Source organism: Passer domesticus, chromosome 1, assembly GCF_036417665.1.
Source record: "Passer domesticus isolate bPasDom1 chromosome 1, bPasDom1.hap1, whole genome shotgun sequence".
In the NCBI taxonomy this organism is placed as follows: domain Eukaryota; kingdom Metazoa; phylum Chordata; class Aves; order Passeriformes; family Passeridae; genus Passer; species Passer domesticus.
The window spans coordinates 160,103,585-160,116,682 of record NC_087474.1 but is presented as its reverse complement, the minus strand read 5'-3'; the positions used below and the strand labels follow the sequence as shown (position 1 = coordinate 160,116,682).

Genomic DNA, 13,098 nt, shown 5'->3' with positions numbered 1-13,098 from the left:
CCCATTTCTAGAAGGCCAGAAAAGTAGTAAGTTGTTTGTATTTTGCATTCCATGATTTTTAAGGAAAGATTTTTCTCACTATTCACCCCACATTTCTGGGGGCTGTGTGGGTGTATCCCACGTCCAGTGCTTGTTAAGCAGAATCTTCCAGGGAATACAATGTGTTTCAGGATGTCTTGGGCTTGATTTATGCCGAAATGGGCCTCAGAACTTGTACAGTAATGTTAAAAAGAAAAAAAAAAAGATATCACAAAGGGACAATAAACTTGGGCAACAGCCAAGAAGTGAATACATTTAATTTTTTGTGGTAATCCAAGTGTCAGGGAATTCTTGATTCTTATGGATACAGGAGACACTGATGAAAACCCTGCAAGAATTTCTGACAGGGACATGCTGGCAACAAATCCCTGCTTCCCATGGATACTGTGAATCAACAGATCTCCATGGCAAAGGCAAATATTTCTTTTCCTCATCAAAAAGATGAGGAGAAGCAGGGCAGAGCTGCCGCACTTGAGCACCTGATAACAGAACGTTTGCTGCAAAAACATCAAAGGAGATAAATTAATTGGCTGGGATTATGAAGGGCAGGGAAATAGCTGTCTTTGATAGTCCATGGGTGTGAGAATGTTGTTAAATGCTCCGTCATTTCACTGCAAGGCAGCTGGAGCCAGTCCAAAGGTAATGAATGGAAATGAGCACCTCATTCATGACAAGGAATTACTATTCCCTGCCTCCTCCCTACTAGAGCAAGAGTGGAGAGGGTTTTCCCAATTGTTTTCTTTTAAATATTCCCGTTTTATTTCAATAGTCAAATTCTGATGGCAAGTCTACCTTTATTTTTCTGAATTTTCTTCATTTCACGTGCGGAGGAACAGAATAGGTCAGGTGTGTTCAAATTATCACTTTTCAAGTAATGATTTGAAATCTTGGCCACACCTTCCTCTCTTTTTAATTATGGCAGTTGAAAAGGTATAAAAAAATAATATTTTAAGCAGGATGAATAATCACCCTCCTCTTCATTAAAGAAATACTGGAGGTTACAGACAGAGATTGCATCATTTTTTCTTGAATTTGTCTGTGGGATCAGACAAATCTGTTATTTTTGCAAGTTCAAAGGCTGCTGCCAAATGTAAATCCAAAAGCAGACATCACAGCTCATTTGGCACCTTTGTGTGGCACCACCCAGGCTTCTCCCTGCAAATAACTCAATGTGTGGTGACCCCTGAGGAGAACAAGTCCACCACTCTACTTTCACTCCCCTGCCCTGGGTGAAGTCCTCATTCCACAGATTCCCTCGAGGCCAGATTGAATCTGAATGAAAATAAGCAGAGGGGAAGGAGCAAAATGGTTTTTTGTCTTTTCTGACTCAGCCCCACGCCTGTCACCTCTCTTTATGGGGAGGTGGTGACACTACCCCAGCCAGGGAGGGCCACCAGCAGAGCTGGGAAAAGGTTCCAGGGCTGGGTCATGGTGTCTCTGAGTGATTCATGTGGGGAACTACTGGCAGAGGTGAGCAGGTGCCCTTAAATTTCAGTATTCCAGGCATAGAGGTTATTCCAGTGTCAGGGGTGAACTTGTCTGGTGTAAAAAAATCTGGGAAAGGCCAGAATTACAAGAGCTTTTCTACTGAGTTGATGGCTTTTAAGGTGATGTCTCCATAAAATATGGATGAGAAATCAGAGAGGCCATAGAGGGAGGAGGTTGGGGTTGCAAGAGAATCTGAGCATCAAGAGCATCATCAGGTGAGTCAGGGCAGCACCTGTTTTGCAAAGAGTCCTGAAAAGGAGTTTGGAAAGGCATTAAGAGAGCTCAGGATAAGGTCAGAAATGAGGGATCAAGGGATCTCTGGCACACGGAGCTGTCAAGTGGCAGGATGGGAGTGGGAATAGTCAAGATGCCATGGGATGAACTTGACTTGTCCTGCATGAGGAGCAGTTACAATTCACTGAGGGAAGTTCTGCAAATGGCAGGAATTTGGATTGGTTTTTGTGGTAATGATGCCTTAGGATTTGAGCTTTTATATTTTTCATATTTTTTAATATGTTCCTGCAAAGGACAGGAATTTGGATTGGTTTTTGTGGTAATGATGCCTTAGGATTTAAGCTTTTATATTTTTCATATATTTTTTATATATTCCTGCAAAGGGCAGGAATTTGGATTGGTTTTAGTGGTAATGATGCCTTAGGATTTAAGCAATTATGTTTTTCATATATTGGTAATCCTGTAATTCTTAATGTGTAGCTCTAAAGTCCATATACATTGTTAGCTACTGCTTTTCTATTTTGGTCAGACAAAACAATTCCTTTCCAGGCCTGAGAATCAAAGACACCTCACTTTCTCAGGCCCTGAGAAATGCAAACAAAATCGAGTTGGAGAAAGCAAATTTGGGGTAAATTACTTGATTACCTGAAGGTGTAATTAGCTTAACCCCCAATACATAAATGGACCAAACTTATAAAAATAGAAAAACCTGTGACCTGTTGTATATTTTTTTGGGTGTAGCCCCTGGATGGGCTTCATCTGCCCAAAATGTATCTAAAGGCACTTCAATAAATATAACTGCTTTTTATCCTCTTAATTTTGTCTGGCCTCTGTTTTTAGGTAGCCACAAAAACATCAGTTTGGCATCAGTTTAATAACAGGTGGAGCAGAGCTAACTGTTCTATTTGTCCCTAAAAAACACCTTCATTGCACAGCAACACGTGCATGACTCAGAGCAGGAATGTGGCTGGGCAGGGCGGGCTGGGAGCGGGTCAGCCTTCCCCAGCTGACTCTGTGAGATCATTTTTAGCCTCAATCTCTCCCCTGGCCCGTTAAAGTCACTATCTGAGCATCTTTGTGTGTGTTTGGCCTGATAACATCTGAACAAGGCAGAGGAATGGAAATTCTGTGGAACTCGCCCCGGGCCATGAAGGAAATGTGGCGCACAGCAAGGAACTGCTGGTCCCTAAGTCCAGCTCATCCAGCCTCTCTGCCCCACAGACTTTTTCCAGTGGTTTAAATCCTGTTTTTAATCAGCTGCTACAAACTGGGTTGATTTCAGAGGAACTTTTTCAGACTGGTGAAGGCACTGGATGTAAATTCTAATGTGCTGTAGGAAATACTGGGTGGCCTAATCCTTATCCACAGGGATGATGAGTAATGGTTAATTGTACCAGGAGTAGAGAGAATTCATGAAGCCTTAGAATCATGGAATGGTTTGATTTGGAAGTAACCTTCAAGATCATCTTGTGGGTAAGGACAACTTCTACTGGATCAGATCACTCCAAGCCCCATCCAACACGTCCCTGGACACCTGAGTTTTTTAAAGACTCTGCCCTCAATTTTAGGCCTTTTCAGAAGTGTGGAGAGGACAGAAGAATTGATAAAACTGTTCAAGAAGCGACTTCCTTGAGCAAAATACACCTAGCCTTGTTTTTCAGATGAATAACGTGCTTGTGTGTCCTGCAGCAGCTCTCAGGACGTTTTAACAGCACCCAAAATGTAAATTATCACAGATTTCTGCACCAACAGAGCACGCTGGTGGCAGAGGGTGCAGGACAGAGCAGAGGGACCTGACCCAGAGTCCTGTTGAGATTTATGATAGGTTTAAAGCACGAGGGGAGCCAACCTTTCTGCCAAGGTGTAGTCCCAGCTCTTTGGAGAACATCCTGTTCTCTTCCTGGTCCTGCCCTGGCCCAGCCCAGGTTCTGATGGGCAGCTGAGTCATTTATCTGCCCCAGTTTGCCACCCCCTTGCCCTTCCCAGAAATTAGAGGGTTGTTTTTGAGGCTGCTCTGTCAGTGACCTGGACAGGCAGTGAGGTTTGGGGCTATTACAGGTGCTGTGCCAGGTGCCATCAGTTCCACAGGGGGCTCCTGCCCAGTTCTCTCCTGTTTCTGTCCCAGTCTTGGCCTCTCCCAGCTGCACCTTCTCTAAACTAACTCACCACCAAATCATGGAATCCCGAATACCTTGGGCTGGAACCCCCTCACCATGGACAGGGATACCTTCCTCCAGACTAGGTTATTCCCATCCACATCCAGCCTGGTCTTGTACACTTCCAGGGATGAGCCAGCCACAGCTTCCCTGGAAAAACCTGTGCCAGGACCTCACCACCCTCCCAGGGAAAAATTCCTTCCCAATATCCTGTCTAACCCTGTCCTCTGACTGTGGGAAGCCATTCCCTGTGTCCTGTCTGTCCATCCCTTTTCCAAAGTCCCTCTCCAGGTCTTTTGGAGCCTCTTTAGTCACTGAAGGCTCTCCCCAGAGCCTTCCCTTCTTCAGGTTCAGCAACCTCAACTCTCTCTGCTTCCCCTTATAGGAGAGGTGCTCCATGCCATCCTACCCATGCAACTTCCAGATACATCCACAGAGAGGATTTATCTCTAGGTAAATCCAGATGAGAATCACTCAGTGGTCAATCCCTGACTCCTTCAGGGCAGAAATTTGGAGAAGAAATCATCCCTTGAGCCTCTGAGTGTTTAGACATTGGGTCTCAACCACCAGAGCTTGGGAAAATCACCTCTTGGCTCTGGGAAGAAGCTCCTCAATTACCTGCTTGAGAAAGTAGACAACATTGCCATGGGACCAAAATGTTAAATTAGAGCTGAATAGCCCCCATTTATACTCCCCTATCTTACTTTTGGGGACAAATTCCCAAAATTCCCATTACTGGAAGTTTTCAAGGCCAGGTTGGATGGGGATCTGAGCAACCTGGTCTAGTGGAAGGTGTCTCTGGCCATGGCAGGGCCATGGAACAAGATGATTTTGAAAGTTTCTTCTGACCCAAACCATTCCATGATTTTAGGAATGTTTTTGATCGCTCCAGAAGCTGGAAGAGGCTGTTTCACCCAACTTCCCTGAAGACTCCAATAGCTCTGGTGCCACCATGCCTTGGCCACCTCAATTCCCAGTCTCCAGAAAAGACCACTGCAGCCAAATTGCTTGTTGGGAATGGCCTCTGGATGTGGAATTGTTTCAGAAAGTGCACACAGGGCATTAAGGTGTCAGGGACATCCTTGCAGTGCAAGGAGAGGATTCCCTGGAATGGAGAGCTCATGGAATTGGTCACCCATGCAGAAAACAGCCTGACTGGAAGACTTACAGGTGGACAAGCCCCTTTTCAGCGATATGACTCAGGAGGTTTCGAAAAGCCAGAATAAATCACTGCACTTGTCCCAAATCCTCCCTTCACCAATAACCAGATTGGATTCCTATAAACAAGGTGGCTCATTCTTGACTTCCTCCGGGGAAACCCCTTCCCAGCTTCCTACAATTAGCAGCTTCCTTACAATTATCCCAGCATCTCGAGGATTTATGTGCTTTTCACAACAGCAGATGGCATCATTATCTCCTGACATACCTCTGACTTCATCCCAAATGGGATTTTGATGCTTGTCCCATGGCTATGGATCCTTCAGATGACTCATCCCCACCCCAGGGGAATGATTCCCTGTTATTTAAGCTGTGGATCTCCACATCCTTGGGAGCTCCAGTAGGTTTTAAGGTGGAAGAGAGGAATTTGGGGCTTTTGGCCAATCTCCCTCCCCTTTTAATCCTCCAACCACTGCTGTCCTGACTTCACAGCTCCTTAAATTCTGTTCTCCCCGCTGAGGGCTTTCCCAGATTTACTCTCCATGTTTTCCTCCTTGTTTTTTGTTTTTTTTTTTTACCAAATCTCTTCACGTGGCTGTAGGTTGGAAAACACACCTAAGAGTTTCTCTCAGGCCTCTTTGTACAGAGCTTTTCCTGCTGCCTTTGATCTCTCAATGCAAAGTGGGAACATCCGAGTTTGTATCCATAAAATAAATCAGCTGGAAAAGGCACAGAGTAACTTTGAATTTATAGACTTAGAGAGGGGCTATTAGTATATGAGAGATGTTAAAGAGTCTGCCTCATACTCAGACACCTCATGGGTGTTGTTGAATCTCAAACCACTGGCTCTGGAACACTGATCCAGCCTGTCCAGATCCTTCTGCAGAGCCTTCCTGCTCTCCAGCAGACCAACATCCCACCCAGCTTAGTGTCATCCATGAACTTCCAGAGGGTGGTCTTGACCTCCTCATCCAGATCATCGATAAATATATTGGACTGACCCCCGTACTGATCCCAGTGGGACACCACTGGTGACCTGCCACCAGCTGGATGTGGCACTATTCCTCACCACTCTGTGCCTGGAATCCAGCCAGTTTTTAACCCAGCCAAGAGTGCGCATTCCCAAGCCCTGGGCTGCCAGTTTTTCCAGGAGAACATCATGGGAAGCAGCTTCACAGGCTTCCCTGAACTCCAGGGAGATACATCTGCAGCCTTTCCCTCACCCTCTGAGGAGGTTACCTGGTCATAAAAGGGACACTTCAGGTCACATTGCACAGCAATGAGCTGCGCTGGACATTGGCCAGACATAAAACACCCACCTGCAGCTCTGCTGTGGGCAGAAACACATGACTGAGTGATAGACACAGTTGGAGGAGAAATAACTTTATTTTAGGTGTTTTGCAGATAACATGAACACGCATTTCCTTATCTGGTAGCACTGGAGCTTTGCAATAAGATTAAAGCAGAAGCCATCATATGGCAAAGAGCTGCCATCAGCTCCGAGGGTGCTGGGTGCCCAGCACACCCCATGCTCCTGGTTACAATTCCTGTTATTAGAGGGGTGCTCTGAGACTTTCTGTGGTCATGGGAGGCATCTTTGCTCCTCAAAATTTGTTGCTGAGCACGGTCCAGAGCACTCCGGCCGCTATCCCTCCTGCCAGCCCGTGGCTGGACCTCACACTGCCCGCGGCGTTGACGTTGCAGAGGTCGCTGCTGCAGCAGGAGATGTTCCTGTTGCCCACGTTGAAGTCCTGGTAGGATGATTCACACGAGGCCTCACATCCCTTGCTGATGATGCTGAAGAGCCCCACAACCCCTGGGAGGAAAGGAGGACCGTTATTAGAAGGATTTAGTACAAGCCAAGCCTTGTGGAACTGAATAATGGGGTGCTCGTTCTGTGGGAGAGAAATCGGAATCACAGAATGGTTTGGGTGGGAAGGGAAATACAAGATCATCTCGTGGGCAGGGACATTTTCCACTAGGCCAGGCTGCTCCAAGCCCTGTCCAAACTGACCTTGGACAATTCCAGGGATGGGGCAACCACAGTTTCTTTGGCCTCACCACCCTCAAAGCAAGGAATTTCTTCTTAATATCCCATCTAACCGCGCCCTCTCTCATGTGAAGCCCAATCCCAAACATCTTTGTTGCCTTTCAACACCTGGGAAATTATAGAAGCACCACTATTCCCATTTCAGATGGCACAGTTATTGCTTGATTTGTTTCTGAGAGGCACAGCCCATCTTTTTGGCCATTTTTGGCAACTGCTGGTTACCAGCAGATTTTGACCTCCAGGAGATTTGACCCATTCTCCTCCAGGAGATCGAAAATCCATTCTGATTTTCCAGGAATCCTTTCACCAAAGGATTCCTGGAAATCTTTGCCACGTGCAATAAATAAAAAGGAGTCCTACAACATCTTGGCTCTCGTGCATGTGAATGTCATAGATTTGCACGTTTCCAACTGGGATAATTCCTACTGCAGGTATCCCATCTACTGCCTGACAGAGGGGAGCTTAAATGTGGCACTAATAGATTTTGTGCCCCAGGTCCAAGAGCAACTCAGCTGTCAGCACAGATCTGGGCAGAGCAAGCCAGATCTAAAACAGGAGGATAAAATCCAAGGTTTTCAAGCTTTCCCACAGATGCAGAGATGAAATTTTGTCATTTTCATTGATTTCACCTCAAATCACCACCTCCTAACTTCGCAGCCAGGAGGGACCAGGCTCTGCCCCTCCCATTCTAATTCATGTTTGCAAATATTGCAAAAAATTAACCATTGCCCTTGCAAGCAAATAATTTTTGGTGCTGTGAAAGAGAAATAAACCTAATTTTGCACAGGTGAGAGATATTTGCACCCTGAGGTTTGCTGGCCCAAACCACCTGGTGTACCCAGACTGGGTGAGCCTGGATGAGACACCTGAGGCTGGGAAGACGTTTGACTCCAACATCCCAACTAAGACATTTTCCACCCCTGTTTTTCCTTACGGATCACGTCTGTCTTGCACACGTTGTTCTCTCCACACGTCTTCACCGTCTGGCACTTGGAGTTGCTGAGCTGGGAGGTGCAGCTGTAGCACTTCAAAGATGAACCTGCAGGAGACCAGGAGGGGTTAGGAGAGAAATCAGGGAATAATGGAATGGTTTGGGTTGGAAGGGACTTTAAAATCATCAAGTTCCACCACTTTGCCGTGGGAAGGGACAACTTCCAGTTGACCAGGTTGCTCCCAGTCCCATCCAGTCTGGATTTGGATACTTCCAGGGGTGGGGCAGCCACAGCTTCCTTGGGCAGCCTGATCTATTTTTTTACCACTCTCATGATAAAAAATGTCTTATAGTTAATCTAAATCCACCCTCTTTTAGTTTTAAAAAATCACCTTTCATCTTATCCCAACAGGACCTCCTAAAAATTTATCCCCAACTCTCCTGGAGCCTCTTTAGGCACTGAAAAGGGCTCTGAGGTCTCTCTAGTGTTTTCTCCAGAGTGAGCACCTCCACCTCTCCCAGCTCCAGAAGAGAGAGGCTCCAGCCCTCAGAGCATGGAGACCCCCATGGAGACCTCCATGGTCTCTCTGGACTTACTCCAACACCTCCACGTCCTTCTGATGCTGGACCTCAGAACTGGACCCAACCCTGCAGGTGGGGAACAACTTTCCCCCTCTCATGTATCTTCAATCTATCCAAAGCTCTCCAGAAAATTCAACCTCTGGGAAACAGGAGCATTCCTGGGGATCCTCAAAGGATGAGGATCTCCTCTGCTTTGGGGAAAAAATGGGTTTTTTCTTTTTTTTTTTTTGTGGATAATAATATACCTGGTTGAGGTTGGAGTCAGGTTTGGCAAGTGCTGAAGATATTTTGGCTGTAGTCAGTGCAGTGAGGGAGCAAAAAAGAGAGCAGAGGGACAGCAGGACTTGAAGAGGGTCATGGAATGGTTTGGGTTGGGAGAATCCTTTCATCAGGGACACATCCCTCTAGACCAGCTTTCTCCAAGCCACACCTGACCTGGCCTTGAGTGAGGGATGAAGAAGGAATTTGCAAAATCTCCAGCAAGGGCAGGAAAAACCTGGCAGCTCCCAGGCATCCAGCCCTGGTGAAAAATTGTCCCCAGAGGAGTGAGATTGTGGTGTCATTACCCGTTCCTGTCACCTACTTGTGCCCCAGGGTGTCACTGAAGCCTTGCAAGTGTCAGTTAATAAATGAATAAATAAATAAATAAATATTTCTTTGAGCCCCATGACCACCAAACTTGCATCATGAATCCCCCAACTCAATACTCTAATGCCTGAAATACTCTTTTAGGGCACTGAAAATCCCTGTTTGGAATTGAGTGATTGAAGGAATTAATTTGAGGCACTCTGTCCAAGCCTTTCTGATGTAAATGACCGGCGGAGTCACAGAGGTGAAGAGCCAACCCTTAATTTGTCTGAGTGCTGCACTGTTCTCACACTGATCTGACTTTTAAAGCAGTAAAAGTCAAATTTTGACTGTTCTGATGGAAGCTGGCAGACAGAAAGGTCTGAGGGCTGTGCAAGACCTTCACAGTTTATTCCTTAAGCATCCTCTGCTGATTGAGAAACTGCTCAAATTTGACTCTTCTCTTCTCTGGTAATAAGGAAAAGCTGTTTCAAACAAAATTTTTTTCTTCTCAGTGAAGCAATAAAAACCTGACATTGTCTAAACCCCACCCATTCAGTCTATAAAATAACACATCATGGCATAGTAATTTTTACTGTCCTACTAAGATTCTGGAAACCTGGGCAGAGTCAGGGTCTGCTTTTGAAAGGAGGAGTCAGGAAAAAAGTTGGTGGAAAATTTTGCGTAAATGTTGCAATTTTGATAACCTGGGAAGAGGGAAAATAATCCTCCCACCCCACTTGGCCCCTCCCTTTCCCCCTCAACTGCATGGTCTGGATGAAAAAAATAATTGAATTTTGATTAATTCGGGATTCAGGATTTGTCTCTCCTGGAAGCTTCTCTCCCCAGCCCTCGGATCCCACCATCCCCAGGTGGGATCTGCATTTTCCCCACTCAACACCCATCCAAAGGGAAATACCTTGGCATGACAACATGCCAACATCTCTTCCCTCATTTCCAAACCCCACCACAAATCCTCCTTCCAGACTGAAATCCTGCAGGGAGGGATGGGGGGCGGATCCTTTGTGGGGTCTTACCTGAGTCCACGCACAGGAGCGCTCCCAGCAGGAGCGCAAGGAAAGCCTTCATCTTGGAATAACCTGTCTTGGGGCTGCCTCTCTGGGTTCTTTCCTCCTGGGGCAGGTTATATATCCTGGGAGGCCGGGCGTGCCCACAAGGTCATCCCTGAGAAGGCACCTGAGGGAGCTGCTGGCAGCACCAAGGGAGGGGTTGCTTTGCGCGTTGGGATATTTGTGTTGGGTGCCTCTCCTCTTTCCCTGCCACTCTCTGGGCTCCCCTCCACCCCTGCCTTCCCTCCTACCCTTGGGCAAAGTGCTCACAGGAGTGGAAAAAAACCCCCAGATTCTTCCCTCCTACCCTTGGGCAAAGTGCTCACAGGAGTGGAAAAAGCCCCAAATTCTTCCGAACAAGGCTGGCCTTATGCATTTCTTCAGAGCCACTGAGGCTGTGGTGGCACCCTGTGAACGAGGCTCTCCACCCCCGGTGCCACCCTGAGTGGAGCCATTGTGTTTAAACTGAGGACAAAACGTTCTTTGAATCAACAGCTCCGGGTATTTATCTGCACCGTGTGAGTGATACTCGTGATAACAAGGTATGTGGTAGGCAGGTATGTGGGCAAATTAAAAGTGCATTGGCATTTCCAGGTATCGAGGAGTTCATTCCCCCTCATTTGCACTTGTTTTCTCTTACAAAGTAATGGCCAACTCTTATTTTTGGTGTTTGAACCCCAAGGGACTTTGTGATGGATTTATTTGGTGTTTTGAGATGTTTCATCTGTGGCTTGGTTCTCTTTGTGTGCTCTTGTCTGGCATAGGCTGGGTACAAGTTCGGACACTTTGCTTAGCACGGATGCAATGTCAACAACCCAGGCTTGCCCATAAAATGCCACTTCTCCCTCACAGATGGGGTGAGTTCAGCCACATTCCAGCCTCGAGTGCGAATGTTTGCTCTCGTGGGTTGAGCAGAGTCCTCTCCCATTCCTCACACCCTGTGACCACTTCTCAGGACATGCCAGGGCAAAAGAAAACAGGGCTTTTTTGCTAAATTCAACTTTTTTTTTTTTCCCCTGGGATCTTGTGCATTTCTCTCCTTCAGGGATTTATTCCCATGCAGTTTAGCTCTCAGGAAACTTTTCCGAAACGTGTGCAAGTGGATCATTTATCAGCAGCTGTGAGATGAAAGATACAGACTAAAACTCCTGCCCTGAGTTACACCAGAGGAGAATCTCTTGCAGGAGATGATTTAACAAATCCTAATTCCTCCATGGGGATCTTAACCACTTCTACTTGCACTTTTCTGTATAAAAGGTACCTAAAAAAGTGCCCAAACACCTTCTTTCTGTGCCTATTGGCTTCTGCTGCATCATATTTTTACAGACCATATAATTTATAGGCAAGTTTTATGGATAAAAAAACCCAATTTTTTTTTTTCAGGCTCTGGACTTCCTCATTCAGAGGTATTGAAGGTTATTTTTCTTTTTTAATCCCTTAGGACTGTCTCTGTAGGGTTTGGCTTTTTGTGGTAAGGAAGAACAGGGCCAAGAGGAAGAAAAAACAGTCCCTACCAAATCCACCACAGCCTAGAAGTAAATATTTCTTTAGAAAAAGATAAGGAAGAAAAACTCTTTCCATCTTTCCCAGTATCATTGATTTTTATTCTTTTTCTAACATCAGACAGAAAAACTCAAAACTTGTGATGCTGTGAGAGAATCTGACTGCTGAGAGCTTCTCCATCCCCCAGTCCTGCTTGCCTGAGGCTGTGTGAGATCCCAGGAATTCCTGTATTCTTACATAAATTGTTGATTCTCACTGTATTTTGGGAAACTGAAGTGCAATTCCTGCCCGACTCCTGAAGATGGCAAACGTACCCCGTTATAATCCCACATGCATTAACACACAGTTATCCATAGGACTGGGTATACAAAGTGTTGTTTTCTTTTCCCGAGGTTATAAAATTCCCAGTTCATCTGCCTGCATGGAAAACACCATCAATTCCCTCTGGAAATTTCACGATGCCTGAAAATCCCCTGGAATTTTTTTTTTAATACTTTTTTTGCTGTCACTGAAGATTCCTGATGGAGACAGGTCTGGAGCTCTCTGTTTGGGAAGGGGGTTAAACAGGAGTTAATTATTTGCTCTGTCTTGGTTCTGGATTATTTGCTCCTGCCTGGCGTCAGCCTGGGAAAATGGTGATGGATCATGGTACAAGCCATGGTGTCGTGGATCACACTGAAGATCAACCATGAGCTGGATATTTGAGGAAAAAATGGTGAAAGGATTCCTGGAAAACCTGGACAGAGAGACTCCAAAAGGAAGTTTCTCCAATTTCCTGATCATCTGTAGGGAAGCTTGTAGGACGTCAGAGATCTTAAAATCACAGGATCATGGAATTATTTGGGTTGGAAGGGTCTTCAAGGTAATCTCATTCCACAGCCCTGCCATGGTCTAAGCCAGGTCCAACCTGGTCCAACCTGGCCTTGGACACTTCCAGGAATGGGGCAGCCACAGCTTCTCTGATCTCCGAGTTGTTTTCTCAGCATGGTCATGCCTGTAATATCTTTCCAGGATGTTCTGAAGTCCCTGTGTGTGGTTACAATTCTAGAGGGATTTTTATTGCCTTTTCCACTCCTGGATGGTGTTAACAGAGAGCTGACGCTGCCTGAAGTGCTGTCTGCAAATCTGCCCAGGCTGTGAAGCTGTGGGATGTTAGAGAAGGGATTTTAGTGACCAGTTTTAGGCATCCAAGTGGGAATTCCTGATGGCTGTTGTTGGGAACACATTCTCAAGAATATTCAGCTGTCCCAAATCAGAATGGGTGGGGAATAAATGAGATCAAGTCACCAGATGAGAGTGAGGCACATCCCATTACAGACT

At 46.0% G+C, this 13,098-nt stretch overlaps 1 protein-coding gene across 1 annotated transcript; it reads right to left on the bottom strand.

Annotated features, from left to right (window-relative positions):
- Positions 1-6,442: 6,442 nt before the first annotated feature.
- PSCA (prostate stem cell antigen) lies at positions 6,443-10,431 on the bottom strand. Its single transcript, XM_064404257.1, has 3 exons — positions 10,243-10,431; positions 8,060-8,164; positions 6,443-6,891 (listed from the first exon to the last, which is right to left on the bottom strand). The coding sequence occupies exons 1-3, from the start codon at positions 10,292-10,294 to the stop codon at positions 6,680-6,682; spliced, it is 369 nt and encodes a 122-aa protein (XP_064260327.1). The 5' UTR covers positions 10,295-10,431; the 3' UTR covers positions 6,443-6,679.
- Between the last annotated feature and the right edge of the window lie 2,667 nt (positions 10,432-13,098).